This window comes from Phodopus roborovskii, unplaced genomic scaffold, assembly GCF_943737965.1.
Source record: "Phodopus roborovskii unplaced genomic scaffold, PHOROB, whole genome shotgun sequence".
Lineage (NCBI taxonomy): Eukaryota > Metazoa > Chordata > Mammalia > Rodentia > Cricetidae > Phodopus > Phodopus roborovskii.
The window spans coordinates 32,169,023-32,188,910 of NW_026126470.1; the positions used below are offsets into that span (position 1 = coordinate 32,169,023).

Consider the following 19,888-nt stretch of genomic DNA (forward strand, 5'->3'; position numbering starts at 1 on the left):
CCTTAGGCCAAAGCAAGGAACAAACCTAGTCCAGGGCTGATCACACAATAAGGTTCCCAACAGGCTCCTGCATGGGACAGAATTGCAATCTTAGGTTTTAGGTAGGTTCTCCTTATCTCTGCTTCCTCATCTTTAAATGGAGGTAATAATAATACCCATATCTGAGGATGATCTGAAATCAGAATTTCTTGAAATTCTTACATAGAAGTATGAGTCTATTTCCTGCCAACATTGGAGGTTTATTCAAAGGAAAACAAATTCCACCTCTTGAGATCTCTGGATGCCTTCAGCCTAAAACTGACCCATTAAGACTCACCATGACATTTTATAGCAATGGCTCTTGGGCTCCAGAGAAGCAGGATATAGGAGACCTGAGATGATGCAATGGTTTGTTAAAAATGTAATTTATTCACTTCAAAAATGTGTCACTCAGGAAGCTTTGGGGGGTGTTCTGAAAGTTCCAAATTTGAAGGCTGAATATGTGACTCAGCTGATAAGAGTGTTTGCTTAGAACACAAGAAGTCCTGGGTTTGGTCTCCAATACTACTTAGACTGGGCCTGGTGGTAGATAGAGATGTGAGACCCTTAGAGCCATCCCCAGCTTCAGAAAGAGTTTAGCATACCCTGAGCTATATGTGAGACACTGTCTTTAATAAAACTTTTAAATTTCAAGTAGTGTGTGTGTGTGTGTGTGTGTGTGTGTGTGTGTGTGTGTGTGTATGCCTGAAATCTTATCTACCCAGAAAGTTTAGGTAGGGAGATCTCAAGTTTGGAGATAGCCTGTGTAACTACGCAAGACCTATTCTCAAAATACAAATAAATACATAATAAAGAAAAAGGGCTAGGCTTGTAGTTCAGTAATCTAGTACTTTCAGAGAACTAATAAGGCTTAGGGTTTGATCCCCAGAACAACAACAACAAAATCAAATCTAAATTTCAACATCTGTTAGCTCATATGTCAGAAACCATGTGTGTTCTATATGGAAGGAATATGTCATGACTACATGGTGAGGAATTTTAACCCTTTCTTCTTAAAAAAAAAAAAAACCCAGTGACTAGTTAGGTAAGAGACTTAGATTAGGTCATAGATTGCTCCTTCAGGTTTCAACTTTCTACTCATGGATGGCACATCCCTCAACACTCATCCCCTATCCATCAACTGTGAAACCTCTACCCTCATCCCCCCATCCTTCAACCCTCATCCTTCATCCCCATCTTTCAGCCCTCACCCTCAATCCTTCATCCCTCATCTTTCGACCCTCATCCCTCATCAGAGAAGCTTCTTTTAGCAGAAGACAGTGATTAACACAGTGATCTACAACTGGCCCATATGCAGAGTAGAAGAGACTGTGGGATGTTCAGCTCTGAATGAGACACCGGCACCACACCCACCTTCAAGGCCCCGGGGGACCATTACAGAGGACGGGCAGGAAGAGTTTTTAAGTCAGCAAGAGTGAGTTATGTCTGCTGTGAAAACGAATCTGCCAAACATGGCAGCGCAGCGGCACATATGAATTTATGGTAGCTGTGACTGCAATGCTTAAGAATCGCACAGGGCAGTCAGCAATATCCCAGTGTGGACCAGGGAGACACTCATTAGGCTCCACCCCCATCTGAGGAGCCTTTGGTGATTGGAGCACTAAGAGTCGGTTTCTTCAGGGATGCAGGCCTGATAGGAAGCCCGTGCTCCAGCAGATGGCCCTGCACACATGCGCACCACTGAATACTCAGTGAGTGTTAAAAGAATGTTTTAAAAGGAGAGATCAGCACATGAAGCTGAGAGGGAAAACTGATAAAGGGGTAGGGGAAGAATTACAGGAGTGGGAAACAGAGTGAATTTGATCGCAACACATCAGATCCTTGTTTGAATAGTAAATAAAAAAATATATATGTATATGTATATATATATACATATATATATATATATATATATATATTTATATAAAAGAGTTGACATCCTGCCCAGTGGCATCTCATTTTGGAGTTTGAACAGTAGAGAATTCTGCATGTTCACTTGGCTTACCCGTCCCCATTAGGGACAGTCTCTGTACACACTCAGACAAACCAGCTCAATGTGGCGGTCCAAGTTGGGGAAGTGAGAGCTGGGCCAGCTGGCAGTCACAGAGCCTCTTTGTAAGCAGTTATACACAGACTTCAGTGGAGAGTTTCAGGGCCGGGGCTGTGGGATTGCTGGATGCTCCAGGGACATCCAAGCCTACCAGCAATCAGCAGGGATGGAGGAAGTGTTTGAGTCATGAAGACTAGCCGGCAGGTGGGCTGGCCTCAGTGGCTTCTGCAAGGAAGACTAAGCCATCAGAGGCACCAAGCAATTCGAAAGATTTACCACTGGCTCCTCCTCTCCAGGAAGGAAGGAAGTTACACGCGGTGCACAAACAGCAAGGCCACCCAGCCCACAGCTTCTTTTTTTACCACACCTAGCCCAAACCCAAACGGAAGGTTGGGTATCCCTAATCCAGACAACTGAACTCCAAATCCTTCTCAGGAACACTTGGGGCAAGGGATACTCAACTTTTACTAGCTCTGCATGGTCTTAAATGAAACATGGCTATTCTTCAATGGCGTCCACCCAAGGCGGAAGCATGGGCCCTGGGAAGATGAAAAGTCCTCTCCACGAGTTTCTGGAAGCTTAGCCCTTTCAAGCGATAGCATCTCCCTGCCCTTCTCACCTGAGTCTCTGACAGTGATGTCAGCCCCCACAGGAGGTGACAGTTCAACTGACTTCTATTGAGAGGAGAGAGCTGCGGTTTCTCTCTAAAGAGCAGTGGATTCCACAATGCACGTGACATGTCTCGTTCACCATCTAATTGTCAATCTTTTAAACTCTCCCCATGAATGGCTTCAGAGACAGAGAACAGTCAGGTGTCAGCGCAGAATCAGGCAATTATGAAGGCTTTCTGTGGCTGCTCGCCAGCCCTGTCTGTCTCAAAGGCTTTCAGCAGAGAAGACTATGCACAATTTCAGATGTCAGATCCTAAGTTCCCGATGCTGAAAGGGTATTTGGTGCTCTTGTACAAGAGAAGGAACTACTGGGTTTTCTCTTTCTTTCTTTCTTTCTCTTTCTTTCTTTCTTTCTTTCTTTCTTTCTTTCTTTCTTTCTTTTCTTTTCTTTTCTTTCTTTCTTTCTCCCATGAGAAGACACAAAGGCAGAACACACTGGAAATAGAATACTGGATGGACCACATAAATTTCTCAGGAAGAGACAACGGCAAGGACAGTCCAGCTGGCCATGGTACTGCCTTAGATGAGAAGTAGGTTTTCCCGTGCTCTGAAGATCAGTTTTCTTAAATACGAATTTGTATTCTCAGCAACACTAAACCTATAGGCACCTTCTAAGTCTTTCAGGGACAAAGGAAATAATTCCACAGGTGGAAGAGAAACCTGGAATGCGTTTCCTGCATAAGGGAGCCCGATCATTCAGTCAGGTGGGTGTTATACGTTGATTGACAGGTGATTCTGTCTATAGTTCTAGAGGAAACGCCAAAATGCCATTGATGTAGAAAAAGAGCTTACTATGTTCTCCACAGATGGCACGGTGTTCGGGCAATAGAGAGAGCTCATTGTCTGATGCTGCTGAGAGTCAAGGTCCTTGGTGACAAAGGATTTCCCATCTACATAGCACAGGTCCCATGGGTCCCTTACTCTGCTTCTTTTCACTTTGGGTTTCTATTCCCCAACTGTGTTCCCGTCTCCCTGATTTGTGGGCCTGATGCTGGGCCCTTATTACCTACGGAGTAGAGTCCCCTGGATCTGGGACTTTGAATACCCTGGGCCTCCAAGCTCACTGCTGCACGCTCTAAGCTGAGCTTTAGACGCAGCCCTGAGTCTACAGTGAGGGTTGCTATTTGTTCACTTGTTCAACTTTAGAAAGTTGAGAGATCTCCCTGCCGAAATCTAGTTTATGATATAGAATTAAAGAAAGTGAACAACACACACAGAGAGAAAAAAATATATCTTCAAGAGGTGATATTTTCAGTAAAAGAATTGGTCCAGGGAGGTGGTCCAGTGGGCAAAAGTCCTTTCCCGGAAAGCATGAGCTCTTTATTTGGATCCCCAGAACCAACATAAAGGCCAGACGGCGAAGGAAAATCCTACCACTTCTATGACAAGATGAGGGGGAAGAGACAGAGGAATCCCCAGAGGCCCAGGGGCCAACACAGCACATACAGTGATGAACAGCAAGAGATCCTGCCCCAGACAAGGTGGAACATGAAGAACAATGCATGAGGTCTGCTGACCTCTCATGTGTACTGTGACATGCATGTATTCATTTACATTTACACATGAATGCACCTGCACGTGAATGCCTGTGGCCTGTGCAGAAGCATGCATGTATGCGTGCACACACACACACACACACACACACACACACACACACACACGGTGGGGAGAATCAAGTCTTCAGGGGAGGAAACAGGCTAAACTACTGATTGATTGTGTCCCTTGGCTTTCATTGATGCTTCTGGGATTCAAAAACGCAGAATCTGTTTTACACACTCACACACACACACACACACACACACACACACACGCAGATATGTCTGTCATGCAAATATGTGTGCAAACATTCCTTTTTTTTTTTTTGCTAGTGAAGAGGAAGCAAATTGGAATGGAACTAACGTCTTTATCATTTTCCTTATATCTATTAAAACTGGGCGAGGGGGGGTGAGTGAGATCAAAACATGTTGTACAAAATCTCAAGGAAGTAATTAAAAAAAAATCCCACTAAACAGTCAGCTCTGGGTTGCAAAATAGGATGAGACTCCTGTTTCTTCTGAGGCTTGTTTCACTTCATACCCTTAAGCAGCAGGCACAGATGCAAAGTGTCATTGTGGAGCTCCCCGTCCAAAATTATGAAGAAATGATGAGAGGGAGACAACAATGCCTTAATTCAACATGGGTTCTTTCTGAGCACAGCCGCCCGTTGGGCAAGCACACACGTCATCAAGCCAGCTGTGAAGCCAGCCTTGACTACAACGTAACAGCCATTCAGGATTTTAGGATGTGCTGCTTTTACATGTTATTTCAGTATTCTATTCCATGGCCTCTAAAGGGCCAGGGCTCTGAGCTGGGTGAGTGAGCTTATATAGAAGAAGAGGGAGTCACAAAGAAAGAGAGGACTCCTCTGGGATATCCACTGCTACTTCCTACCACGTCAGCTTCCCCCACAGGGTCCTAGACATAGTGACACACATAGACAGCGCAGTGGATGGGGTGGGCAGGGGGCTCTGGGTGGTCTACCCCTCGCATTTCCGTTTGTGACGGGCGTTCCAAACCTCCAACCCCAGAATGCTCAGATACTGGAAAACAGATGATGCACAATCCTAGAGGCCAAACGCTGTTAAATGACACAAGGAGACCCTTTGTAATCTGCAGGGAGCCTGGCCACTCTCTCACCGTGGCTGTGATCTGCTTTATCACACATACTCCAGTCCAGGTCTTACGAAAATTCACAAATGCACCACAGCGGACTATTCTCTATCCCCCTCCTTAAGTCTCTGTGCCTCCTCTGCAGTTTATTTGTTGTGACACAGATCGAAGAGGCCTCAGAGATGAATTCCAAAGGAATGGGGATAGGGGTGGGAGCTAGGAAGATAAAGCAAGTTGCTGAAGGCATCCTAGACCCTAGCTGATGAAGCAGCAGCCTCTCTGCTTAGAAATCCCCAACATCCTTAGTGAGAGCCATGCACAGTTGGAAGTGAGCGAGGCGAGGCTGCAAACATGTCATAGACCTCAGCTTCTGTCCTGAAGTCAGGGGCAGGGTGCACAAAAGCAGCATATATATATATATATATATATATATATATATATATATTCATATATATATATATATATATGCGAGAGAGGTAGAGGTGTGGCTCATCAGGGTGCATTATGTACAGGCACGTGTAAAGTCGCTGAAGCCCGAGGAGAATTAATTGAAAAGAAGTGATCAGGTACAGACAGCCTTGCTGTGATTGCTTGCAGAAGAGCTAGATTCTGCCCTGGCAATGTCCCCGTAAGACAGTGCTCCTCATTGCTGCTGCTGGCATCAGGAAAACCTGATCAGACACTAGTAATCTCTGGGAAGAGAGATTTGAGTGGCACTGACAATTCTGTCCCCCCCCCCACACACACACACACTAGCGGTCCTGTCCCTGTGCAAGGCATCGTGTGGCTGCAGCCATGCTTCAGTTGCCAGCACACAGCTGTGAGGGAAAGTAAGCAGAGGATTACTCCAGTGACCACCAGTGACATGCAAGTCATGCGAGCTACCACTGCCTACTGGGATGATGGACACAAAGTGCAAATCCTCAAACCAAGGCTGCATGGATTCGTTGAAGCCCTGAAGTGGAAGGTCTTCATTACTAAGTGGAGCAAGCCTTATATCCTGCAGCCCCCCTCCAGGGGACGGGCAGCTCCTGGGCTTCCTGGGTAGTTAGCTAAGGGTTCTAGAACCCAGCCCCTGTGCCTTACACTTCAGTCCACTGGGCACGCCTGACTTGCACTATCCTTTACCTGCACTACGCCTTGTCCTGTGTCTTCTCCCTGCATCTCCCCATGCCTGCGCCTTCTCCCAAGGCACCCACCTCCTTCTGATTCTCCCCATCCTCATTTCCCTCCACAGGAACAGACCCACCTGGGGTGGGTCAAACACGTGTTCAGATGCCTGAGTTGCCAGCATCTTTTCTCTCTCTCTCTCGTGGCTGCTGGACTGGGTGGGGCTTGACCTCTCCTTTGTCTTGATCCCAGCCACTACCAAAGGAGGAAGCCTTAGTGCTAGACTCCTCTGGCTGGTGGAAGGCAGATTGCCGCCATCTCGTCACTCTGCAGGGGCAGTCTGAAGTTTCCAGAGACAGGAGGAGGGAATGGGTGGTTGGTGTAGAGCAGCCCTAGTGTTCTGGTGAGCTCCAGGCTCTTGTTGCTTAGGGTCATCAGAAAGTGCCCAGAGGTCTAAAGGGATGGAGTGAAAGCCTCACACCTTCCTCAGGGTAGCAAGTACCAAAGGGAAAAATGTCCCCTAGGCAGCATGTCCCCTGTGCAGTACCAATGAGTAGAAGGACCTCACAGCTGGGCCAGGAGCCACTTCTCCACAGACAGAAAGGGAAAAGGACAAGTTGATTCATATGTTGAGGTGGCAGCAGAGGCTGGAGGTAGAAATGAGACTGAGAGTTAACATGCCGGAGTTTGGAGCACCAAGGAAGCTGAGCAAGATGGCTTGAAGGGGAGGGGTTAGAGGACTTCAGGGCTGAGCCTGTGGCGGCAAAGGTCAGACGTGAGGCTCTACTGTCTTTCTTGATGTCCTTTCTTCTAATGCAGCTAATTGTAGCAGACCCAACTGGAAGGGAGGATGGCTTTCAACAGGAAGTTTCCACCTAGGACACCACCCCAGACCACTTCTGAGACAAAGACGAATGGACAGCAGCAGCTAGAGCTTGGGGGTTGTGGTAGACTTTACCTATTCCTACCCGGGCACACAGCACATTAAAAACATGCAATCATCTCCTTGGTAAAACCACGGCATGTGTGCAGAGTGTGTGGACCCCACCCCCCTCTGGCCAGACTCATCATAGTGCAGAGATGAAGGCGGGTTTATGGAAGCTCACAAACACCCAGCTAAATAATTAACGGGCGTTCCCACACAATGATGGTAAATAACCACCGCGGTCTCCCTGCTCCTGGAGATGCAGCCTCTGCCCTTCAGGATGCTCTGACCGAAACCCAAGAGAGCACAGGCCGGCCCCTAAGGTGTGGCAACCACCCCAAGTCTACTGGCAGAAAAAAAATGCAACTACACAGAGAATTAGCCAACCTGGAGAGGGATATCTTGCCTTTGTCCCCAGCACGGCCCCATAAACACTGAAAAAGGGAGATTCAATGTTAGCTCCAGCCTGACCTGGAGATTTGAGGGTGCGTGGGGTCTGTTGCAAGCTTGGTTCCTGCAGCATCTTAGCATCCCCCCCTTTTTTCCCCCTTCAGGCTTACAGCATGCCTGCAAAAAAAAAAAAAAAAAACCCTGCAGCCTGCAGTGGGGAAGGAGCTTGGTTGTTTTAAATAGAAACACGGGCATGGATTCAGATATGGGGAGAGGGACAGGCTTTTGCCTTTAAGAAAGGAAATAGAAAGACCTGTGAAGATGGGGCAGTATGTGGTCCATGTGGAGAGCGGAAAATAAAGGTCTCAAGCCGGGTGCTATATCATCAGCGGTCTGCCGTAATTGCTTTAAGATTGCACACTGACGGTGGACCTGGGCGTTCTTGATTGATGGCTGCTCACGCAATGTAATACACGGCCGTTTTACATTGCCCACTGAAGAATCGACCCAGCATTTCTCAATCCCCTGACGGCTTTTCTGTAGTCCCCTTTATCTCTGCTGCTCATCAGAGAAAGGGCAACGGGCACGTTAAGACACCCCTGACGTGTCAGGCGACAGCTCAGTGATGGCTGCTGAGCTGCGCTGGGCCGGGGCTGACATCCCCAACCTCACCACTAATGAGAACGTTTGAAAGATTACTGACATCTTCTGCCCACAGAGGTTGCCGGAAGTAATTAAGCACCACTTCCACCAAGGGCTGCTTCTGGACACATAGGAAAGAGAGCAAACGGCTGCTGGGTTGTGAGCTACCTGGGTTTCCAAGCCCCACCCTTATGACTCCTTCCCTGCTTACCAGGCCAGTTCTAGGATTCCTAAAATCACCCACCACAGGCACTCTCCTTCGGCCTGTATCATGGGGAGGCAGAGAGCCATCTGCAGGTTGCTAGGTTCCTAGGCTCCTTGGGCTGCAGCATGCTGTTTATCCTTTTTCCCATCACCAGGGAAGCAGGGCGTAGGATGCTCTGCTGCTGCAGAGGCTGCTGACCTTGTGAAGGACCCATGCAATGCACATCAGGCCATCAAGGGCAGGACTACATACTCTCTAGGCTACGCATGCTGCAGGGCATACAGAGCAGTAAAAATCACATGCGGGATGATACCGCATGACACACAAACAGTCGACAGACACAAAGAAGCCTGACTGGGATGGACTGTGAAACAGCATCCGGATGTTTGCAGTTATGGGAAAACAGACACAGGCACAGTTTGCCAATGTGGTGTCTGTAGATTTGAGGGGGCAGTTCCTATCATTCCCATGTTTTCTGCTATGCGAGTCTGCACTGATGACGGAGTGCTCCTTGTTTCTGTCTCTTGTATTGAGGTAAATTTTTGCATTACTGTAATTCAGTGCCTTTGAAAGGCTGATGATATAAAGGGAAGAAGGTTATTTAGGTAATAAGGTTAGAGATTCTGTGAGTGAGGGGTACCATAGAGAAGGCATAGTCATCTATCTCTATGTCTTTTAACTTGGAGACTGTGTGACAAGGAGTCTGAAACTTGCTTATCGAATGGATCATATATATATTTGGCTATGTGACACAATGAAAGAGTATATCTGGCATTTATTCTGGTTCCCTGGATACAGCTTCAAAATCCCTTGGAACTCCCTGAATTATGAATGCATTGTGGTACCTCCAGTAGCCCCTTTTGGCCATGCCTGAGTTTGTGCTGTTGAAATGAGTCATGATGGGACCAACTAGTCTCCAAGGATGGGCTACCCGTCCCAGGAAGTTCAAGGCTACAATTGGAAGACTGAATGTTCAGCCCCAACCTTAACACCTGGAATGGTAGTTCACCCAGGTGGCCAATGATTAACCAAATCATAGCTCTGGGCAGTAAGACTCAGAGAGATTCCTTGGTGATGGTGTAACAATATCTTCTCAGGTCAAACCTTCTTCCATGTTGAAGGGAAGCTGCTTAACATTCAGGATGCTCTAAGTGCTGGCCAAACATTTCATGCTGTGGGGAACCCTCTTAAGCTCGTGAGATAAACAATTCAGTATCTCCAGGAAGTCCCTGAAACCAACAAGAACTAACTAGGTCTGACACGTAAAGCTGGCTGAGCTACCTAGAAGAATACTCTCTAAGCTGCTGAGGTACTGGCAAGCTGTGTGGTGTCCTGCAGGTGAGTGTCACTCACGCTGGGGGCGGGCTTTGGAGAGACAGCTATCGTTGAGGGATTTCTGTTCCTGTCACTAACCCTCCAGCCAATATTTCTGCAAGTAACTCCAGTAAAGATCATCGGTTCACCAAGTTGTACGTGGATGGTTATTTATTTGTTTGCCTGTTTGTTTGTTATGTTCTGTTTTTGCCTCTCCAGGAACAGTGGCAACATCAGTGTTCTGGGATAGGGACTTAGCCAAACCCACAAGCACAGAAATTCCTGAACTTTGGGCTAAGGACCCTTCCAGGACTCTTGATACATGTCTCCACGTATCTGGCTGTCTGTCTGGATCCTCTGTAGTAGTGTCACTGAGTACAATTTTGAGTTCCACAAGTTGTTCTAACAAATTATCAAACAAAAAGAGGTCGTGCGACCCTTTTAACTCAGGACTTCCCAGGCAGAAGGGGAGGCCATCTGAGAACTCCAATTATTGCTGGTGTCTGAAGTGAGGGAAGTCTTGCTGGGACCTGACGCTAACTCCGGGTCGTTAGGGTAAGAGCTGGACTGAATCACAGGACACTGACCGGAGTACGGAATGGTGTTAGGATGTAGACGGTTTGTCAGACAGAGGGCTTTGATGGTTAGTAAGCATTACAGAAATAGCCAGAGCCAAGGCGAATAAAAGGTCTTTTGTCCCCCACTGTCTTCTTGTGTCAACCCCAACACAATAGGAACAAACAGTCCTGAATGAAAAGACTGGATGTTCCAGGCCAGGGGAGGGCAGAATATCATAGTTTAAATTGGACTGACCATTGTGATGGACTAGAAGATAGCCCAGAGTGCATTCGAAGTCAGTGACAGGAGAACACAGAATTAATCCATTCCTAATCAGGACCATATGTTTCCGTTAGGTTGATGTGTAAACATATCTGTACACTCACTGATATGAAGAGCGTTGAAAAGTCTTTAGCTGATGAGGCCTATTTGTATTATGGAGGGCAAATATCTATATATGTATCTATATCTATCTATCTATCTATCTATCTATCTATCTATCTATCTATCTATATACTTTATTCATCAGCTACCAAATTAAATTAATAATATCAGTGGTAGACCTTCATAATGTCATCTAGGATGGTGTCTGACCACTCATTGAGGAACCAAGCCTAGCAAGTTGACACATAAAAGAACCAGAGGCGGTATAGCCTTCAAGTCCCACACCCAGAAACCAACTTCCTTCAGTTAGGACCCACTCTCAAAAGTGGGAAGCCTAGTCAGCTCACAGTTCTAGAAACTGAAAGTCCAACGACTAAAATGCTGGCTCCAGTCATAAGCCCTGAACAGCATTCACAGCATGGCCAATGTCATCACGGTAGGGACACTCCCAATACCCGTGGCATTGTTAATAAGATTTAAGCCAAATCCCCACCCCCACAACATCCCAAGGCATGCCTGTGGACTCAGAATGGCAGACACTCTCTCAGCACATTTCAGTCCTAATGATGGCCCATTCTGTATCCAGCCTACACACAAGGCAGGAAGATGAGGTCCCCAGCCTGCACGGGAGGCAGGAGGTGTCGCTCTTTAGTTGTGTTTAGAAATCCATAGAAAGTGGAGAAATGAAGGGAATCTGGCAGCCACATTTCAAAGCCTCCTCTCAGTACCTGTCATCTGTGGTCTGGTGTCTCTCCTTCCCACTAGTTTTTCATTTCCAGAGTAGCTGATTTCAAAGGGAATGAACACAAGACATGGTCTCCGGGATCATGCTATTGCTACCCAGCCAGGCACTAAAATACTGCACAGCCAGCATGAGGACTGAGATAGATTCGTATGCATTTATCTAGAAAATGGAGGAAGGAGACGTAGTCAGTGAACTACACTGGGAAGAAGAACAAAGATATTTCCATAACAACTCCCTTGCCTTGTAGTATGTCTTCAGGGTCCTGGCAGGAGGGTTGAGTTTAATAGAAGGCAGGAGATGTGTATATCTTCTCAGCCCTGGTTAAAGTACAGTCCTGCCCACCAACATCATCCAGTCTGTCCTACACAGTGGTTAGAGCTGTGGGTTATCTCTCAGAGAACGTTGAGGAGGAATCCATCTCCTGTGAAGTCTCCCTCATGATGACATCTGCTATATTGTGGTGCAGTTTAGGGTTCATCAACTGAATAGGACTTTAGTCTTTCAGCTTCCAAAATTATGACATGACTAGGCTTGTAGACAGCTAGGCATCGGGTATTTCATTATGTAACTAAAATAGGCTAATGATGCAAACACAAAAATTGGGATCACCCGAGTAGCTTTGACCTTCTAGCCCTCTCTATGGTGTAGATGAATACCCACACTATATTTAACAAAATCCTGTGTATCTCTTTTTTAATATAACATACAGTTCTCTGGTATGAAATGAGCTACAAACTAGTTCACCAGCTTTGTGATGATGATTTTCTTGTTGGCCTGTGGTTATATGGGCCACTCTCCACTGCTGCTGGCTTTAATACTAATAGATGAGTGGCAAGACATAAAATGTGGACTTTGACTTTGCATTCCTAAATCCACTGGTTCAACAGTGTGGGAATATTGCCAACAGGAAGAATGTGTGTGTGTGTGTGTGTGTGTGTTTATGTGTGTGTGCGCGCACGCACACACCCAGAATTCTACTGTCTCCACCTGCCTCTGCCATCCTGCTCAGCCATGTCTGAATTACAAAGAGCAGATGGCTGGTTCCTGCCCTGATGGCCTGGGACACCCCCATCATGACCTGCCCTACATCACAAAAGCTCATCAGCAAATGTGCTCTGGACGTGCTGACTTTGAATATGTTCTATAATACATACATTCCAGGTTGTCCCTGCAGAGCTGCTACCTGCGTGTCCTCAGGGCGGTGGGGTGTGGGTGGGGAGTGGGGATGTTGGGGAGGGGGAAGAGTCATGGCCAAATCTGTGCTCAACTCTGAAGGAATTACAGGAGGGAGTGCTCCAAATTCACCTTTCCAGGAGTGCACGGGCATGCTCACGGTGCCCACAGGACCCATGGGGTTCACGGGACTCAAAGGGCTCCTTTCAGATGAATTTACAGAATAAAACTGGCCCAGGGACCTTTGGAGGTAACATGGGTACAGGGCAAGCCTATTTCAGTCATAAATAAAATCGGGCACTGTTGTCTACATCCTTTCCAAGACAGATTCAGTTTAAATTAAAGGCGTGATTGCAAAGATGAAAAGAAGTAAGAACATAGAAGGATCCAGGATCTGGCCAGGAAACACCACTTGGACCTTCCCGTTCTCCCGATAAAGGCAAAGAAACGTCGGGCCTGGAGACGGGGCTCCCAGGATGGAGCTGAGTGGAGAAACAGCTACTCAGGACATCAAGGAGGCAGCTGCTTGGGCACACACATGGGGCTTGTTTGATGGTATTCATGTTATTGTCTGTGTTCAGGCACAATGATGAAGGGGCTGTCTTGTGAATTGTTTCAGCTACATAAGTAATAAGGGAAAGCATATCACTTTCTAATGGCATAAAATTCCATCAACTGAGAAAAATTAATAAAAAATAGCTAAACCATAGACAGAAGAAACTGTACCTCTTTCTTAGGGGACATCAAGAGTCCTAGAGCAAAGGAGAGGCTAGCTTCACATTTGGGCGCATCAATTTTAGACAACGGTAAAAGGAAAGAATGATAAATAAAGGGGTCGAGGCGGAAAAGGACATACCTCAGCACGGCTTTAACATAAAAAATGCAAATATTTAAAAATGCCACGATCCTGATGTGGAAGTGAAAAACAAATCAAGAAATTCCCAGGATGAGCCCCAGTAGGTAAAGGCACTAGTCATGCGTGAACTCTGTGATTTGAACTGGGTAACTGGAACCCACATATGACGGATGGAGAGAACTATCCCCACAATGTTGTCTTCTGCCCTGTACATGTGCCAGAACACATATGGCCCTACCCACCTCACATCACACACACACACACACACACACACACACACACACACACACACACACACACACACAGTACTTAAAAAATTAAAAAAAGGTCTACATGAGCATTGAGGTATTGAATGCAGCAGCCTCCACCGGTGAGGGGCCAACCATAACTCTGACCTTGTACTGCCAGAGCATGCCATCACAACTCCTGAACATCCAGGCAATTAATCCCACCCTACAGATAAGGACCATGAAGCTTTTGAGGGTGTTTTAATTTTACCCAAGTTCACACCAGTTTCTCAAAAAGTGGGACTCGGGAGTGAAACCAGAAAAATCTAACCTCAGACCTCAAACTGTTGAGAATTGCTACAATCCATATCAGAAATTTCTAATTGTAACTGCCCTGAAAAATGATGTCATAAGATAGCTCTATTGAAGTATAACTTGCATTCACGTTTTTACATCACACAATGCAACGGGGTTTGCATATTTACAGAGTTGGGCAACTGTTCCCACTAAAACTACAATATTCTTATTTCATGGACTAATCCAAGTAGGGGCTCCTCTCTCGTTTGATCCAAGGCTTCCAGTAGCAGCATAAAGAATGCTGTCTAAGAATAGATGAAGATCTACATGGAAGAGAGAATAATGGGTTATTTTCTCCCCAGCCCAAGATGTCCATAAAGACATCGTGGGACTTCAGGGGTAGGATTGAGAGTTGTGGAGACCCCAGTGTCTGTCTGGTAGAAGTCAAAGACGTGCTGTTAACATAAATGTGCACACCCAGCAATACAAGTGTGCCTGACACCGGCTAGGGTCATCTTGGGAGAGGGGACCTCAATTAAGAAAATGCCTCTGTTGGGTTGGCCTGCAAGGCAAGTCTATGGGACATTTTCTTAACTCATGAGTAATATGAGCGGGCCTAGTCCATTGAGGGCAGTGCCACTCCTGGGAAGGTGGCCCTGACTTGTATAAAGAAGGCAAACTGAGCAAACCGTGGAGAGCAAGCAGCATTCCTCCATGGTTCCTGCTTCTGCTCCTGCTCGAGTTCCTGCCCTGACCTCCCACTATGATCATCGGGACGTACAAGCCACATAAACATGTTCAGTTTCTTTTGGCCAGTGATAGAAAGGAGAATACCACACACTCCGGCATCACAGAGTTCTGCCCAGGCTGAGTATGGGGGTGGGGGTGGGGGGTGGCAGGTCAGGCTGTCCTGCGTCCTGAGGGTTGCTCTGGGGCTGCAGGGTTCATCAGATCCCAAGAGTAACTGTCTCTCCAGGGATGCCCCTGCCCCTGTTTGATAAGTTATGTTCTTTTACACTGCATGAGGGGATCAGAAAGGACTGAAGCAGAGAGGCAGACAAACGACGAGCTGCTCGCTCAGTGTGAGTGGCTGCAATCAGTGTTCCTGGAAAGATACAGCCAGTGGCAGAACTCTGGAGGGGGCAGGTGCAATTCTTTGGCGCTAGGGGTGACTTTCGTTTGGAGAATTATTTTCTTAGAAAAATCACCATGCTCCTGAGACTCAAAACAGGAGGCTTGGTCTGGGTGGCTGGCTTGATTTTTGCATTCTCTGCCCATGGCAGTTAGAGGTAGCTGTGGCCCGAGCCCAGGCTTGATCAGAGGCAGAGCCCTGCTGTTCCTGTCTTTGCCACCAAAGCTCCCCTAATGTTAGATTTCTTTTCCTAAGGGGGTTTTTGGTACAAGATAAATTAGAACTGAGATGGCAGTGTGGACTCGGAATCGGGAATGCCAGCTGAGTTGGAAGCGTTTGCACAGATCAATCTTCCACCCTATTGATGGCTTTCCCTGACAGTTCCCCACTGTCTGCCTGCTATCTGCCAGGCACCTTGTGTAGGCTTTCAGACAAAAGAGGGCTGTGGTGGATGTTTGTCACTAAAACGCCCTCTTTTCTGACTGAGTTCTCTGTGTGCAGTAAGCAAGCTGGACAGAAGGCTAGACAGTGCTCACCCCCAGTTTCTGGCTGTAACCCCAATAGTCCTCACTAACAGGTGAATGTTTTGCAAAACAAATGTTTTAAGTTTAAGCTAAGCTCCACTGTGATTGCCATTCTGGGAGCCCCGAGTTACCCTCTGAGCAGCCACCTTTATATCCCCTCACATTGCCCAAGGAAGCGGCAAGCTTTTTCACATAGAAATACGTGCAGGCCCTATATAACAAGACCAATTAACTAGAATACATGAAGAACTTAAAAATAAAAGTGAACCCCACCCAAGTTATCCAACCAGTAAACGAACAAACAAATGAACAAAAAACAAGTTAAAAACCACCAACAAATACATGAGGATTATTCCCCTAGTCACCAGGGAAATGCCAAGGAACGCTACATTGAGATTGAGTTTTATCTTACCCTAGACAGAATAGCTCAGTTCAAGAAAAAACCAGTGACAGCAGGTGCTGGTGAGGAGTTGTGGGGAAGGAGTCTTCACACAAGGTTGGTGGGGAGGATGCAAATTAGTGTAACCACTATGAAAATCCTTCCAAAACTAGGAATGATCCAGTTAACAGTTCTCCTGGGAATATGCCCGAAGGCACCTAAATTATCATACCATGGGACACCTACTCACCCACGTTTGTTGCAGCAGTATTCGCTACAGACCAGCCACTGGGTCAGCAGCAGCGACCCTAAGCCATGGCTCCACTCATGCTATGTTGTTGGGCATGGGGCATCCAGCTGCTAGCTTTACATTTCTTTCATTTATTTATTTTTCTTGGGGGGGATAGAGGGTGAGCATGGGGAGTAGGGGGAGACTGTAGGGATGGGGGAAAGCATAGGGAGAACGTGGCGATGGGGGAGGGCATGATCGCTAGGGGGAGAAGTACATGCACCACAGCAGGCGTGTGGAAGTCAGATGACAACTTGCAAGACTGATCTCCCATCCTCTCCTTCCACCATGTGGGTTCTGGGGGATTGGACTCAGGTTGCCAGGCTTGGCAGCAAGCACCAGAGCCGATGACTGCATTATAAAGGGAATCTACGGTCAAGCCAGTCTTCAGTGAGATACACCAAACAGGCTTCCATGAGAACATCTGCAAGGTCATGCATTGGACTCGTCCACAGTTAAGATTAGTGCATGAAAAAAAAAAAATGGTTGCTAAGGCTCACTGATCAGTTAGGGTACCAGAGCCTGAGGTCAGCGACCTAGAGAAGCAGCTCAGGAGAAGAATGTTCTACACCCAGGGTGTGGGGGAGCCCCAGGTGTCTTCTGACAATCCACTGGCATTTTCCATCCTTTTCAAAAGTATTCCCAGTGCTGACAACTGGAGGTACCAGCTACAGATAAACCTGTTTTGTTTTTCTCTGAGACAAGTATGCATTGAACCAACCGAAAAACTCGGCCCCCAAAGACCTACATAGGTAAAACAAAGCATTCTTCCTCCTTACTTTTCACCGTGAGGTACATGGACTTGCTGACGTCTGCGCCCACATCGTTGCTGACCTTGCAGAGGTAGTAACCACTGTCTTCCTCCACAACATGCTTGATCAAGAGTGAGCCATTACTCAGGACCTGGATTCTGCCATTCAGGGCAATGGGCTGGAACTGGGGGACCCCAGCACCTGGAAGAAAATCACGAAAAGGAACCATGAACCCAAGGAGTGGCAGCCTAAGATGTGGCCTAAGACTTCCTCTGGGTGTGTCTGTGAAGGCATCCAGAGAGCGTTAGTGGAGAAGGGAAGGACTCTGTGTGGGAAGGGTTGTCCTATGCACTAGGATCCTAGACTGAAAATAAAGAAGGAATGGCCAGCTGAGTGCCAGCCTTGCATCTTATCAGCTTCCCAGGCTTCTGACACATCCCAGTGTCATTAACTCCATGTTTACCTCGTGGTAGATCATATCATATATCATATGAAATTGTGAACAATTCTTTAACTCACTGCTTGTGTTTGGCCACAGAAGTGAAACAAGAATGAAGGGTACGATGGACGTAAACACGTGAACAGCAAGCTCAAGTTCACCTTGATACAAGGACACTGAACACACCTCACAGGGGCAGTCTTGGGATATGCCAAGTCACACCTTCTCTCCTGTAATGTACTTAAAACGACAGTGTTCCAGAGGATGGGATTCAAAAGGAGGAGTGCTTACATACATTTCCCCTCCCCATACAATGCCAAATTTGATGAGCGTTAGCTAAGCAGCGGATCAATTATTTAAAGACATCATAGTTAGAACAACCCCAGAGTAGACGTTGCTCGTCTTGTGAACAAAATTCCTTCTGTTCCTGGGATTTGATGTGGATGTAAACAGGGGAGTGCTCCTCTGGGGACACGCCATTTAAAACTCTCCCCTGATGCACTTGTTGGAGGCTACGAAAGGAGTGCACACGGTTACAGCGGAGAGCCATGGTGAACTTAAGTAAGCATAGGACTCTGTTGGTTTATGTAAGTCAGGTCACTGAGAGAAGAGAGCATTAAGACACTGTTCCCTAGGAGTGTTTGCATATGTAGATGCTAGGACCATGGGTTTAGAATAACCCACATGAATGGTCTGGATGAAACTATCTAGAAAAGAAAGGGTCCTAGGAATATAATACAAGAGAGGAAGAAGACCCTGATGGATGTCTGAGCAAACAGTGGCTCGGGATGACCTATCACACTGACTGGGGTGTGCATGGAAGATGTGGCCCAGGCCATTTGGATTTCTCGGCCTCTCTTCTCTACGCTGTGAGTCTGGGTACCAGGTGGTGAGTCAGTGCAAGAGTTGATCTGATCTTTCTAGAGGAAACTCACAGTGTGGGCCAAAGACAAACTCTAAACTCTAGCCTAGGGTCTCTAGCCTCAGAACAGTCATGGAGCTGACTGGATCTGCTGTGTCCACCTTTCTTTCACTGGGATCTTCCAAACCACACTCAAAAACCCTGGACTGCATACACTGGCTGTTCCTCCCCAAAGATTTCTATGTGGGACCTCAGAGCTGGGTCTGAGCCTCTTCAGAGAGACAATGGAAATGAAGACTGTTACTGAGAGCTCTTCTACACTAAGTAAGAACAAACAGAATCCCTGCACGGGTTGCCCCTGTGTAGACAGAACTTCAGGAGAGAGAATGTACAGCAACTTGAATTAACAAGCTCAAAGGGGGCTGGAGAGAGATGACTCAGTTGGTAAAAGTGCTTGCTGTCCAAGCATGGGACCTGATTGGTTCCTAGCATCTACTCACAACGTCAGGGTCCAGGGTGTGTTCCTGTAATCCCAACAATGGAGAGGCAAAGACAGAGATGGAGGGACCCTGGGACTGGCTGAGCAGCCAGCACATTGGGACTGGCCAGTTCCAAATTCAATGAGAGATCCTTCTGGTACAATAAAGTAGGCAGAGCAATTCGGGAAGATATTCACTGTTGACTTTTTGGCCTCTTGGTGTTAGTGTGAGTACACACCTATGCACAAATACATGAATGTTAAGTAACCAAGTATCCTCTCCCACAATGGCAGCTTCCTAAGATGATGGCCCAGTAACACCCCAGGAAGGACTCTGACCAAGTAAACAAAAGGATTCCTTCTGGGTAAAGAGAAAGCTAAAGTCAGCATTCTTCAGGAATCTCATAAGGCAGATTTCTGTTTCTCAACTACCTCAGGCAAAAGTCTTCTAAAACCCGATTAACCCAGACAGCCCTGCTACCACACTCTCTTACCTGCCCTGACAAAACTGACAAGGCTTTCCTTCCTTGCCCAGCTGCTATTCTCTACCCTCTGAGGCAGCCTGTGGTTTTGTTGTGCTTACTTACAATAAATACATGTGAAAAACACACACACACCCCACACAACACCACACACACACACACACACACACACACACACACACACACAGCCACCCACCCCCACACACAACACCACATACAACACCACACACACACACACACACACACACACACACACACACACACACACACACACACGTGAAAGATATTCTACTTCTGCTAAGAATGAAGGAAGCCAGAAAAGGAAGCTCTCTGCTCA

The 19,888-nt window shown here is 46.9% G+C and overlaps 1 protein-coding gene across 1 annotated transcript in view; it reads right to left on the reverse strand.

The window, feature by feature from the left end:
- Positions 1 to 19,888, reverse strand: part of Dscam (DS cell adhesion molecule) — a gene marked incomplete at its 5' end in the record, with an annotated part of 506,420 nt that overhangs the window by 148,432 nt on the left and 338,100 nt on the right. Inside the window, one exon of the mRNA XM_051191959.1 lies at positions 17,318 to 17,491. Coding sequence (XP_051047916.1) covers positions 17,318 to 17,491 — 174 coding nt within the window. The remainder of the gene's footprint in view (positions 1 to 17,317; positions 17,492 to 19,888) is intronic.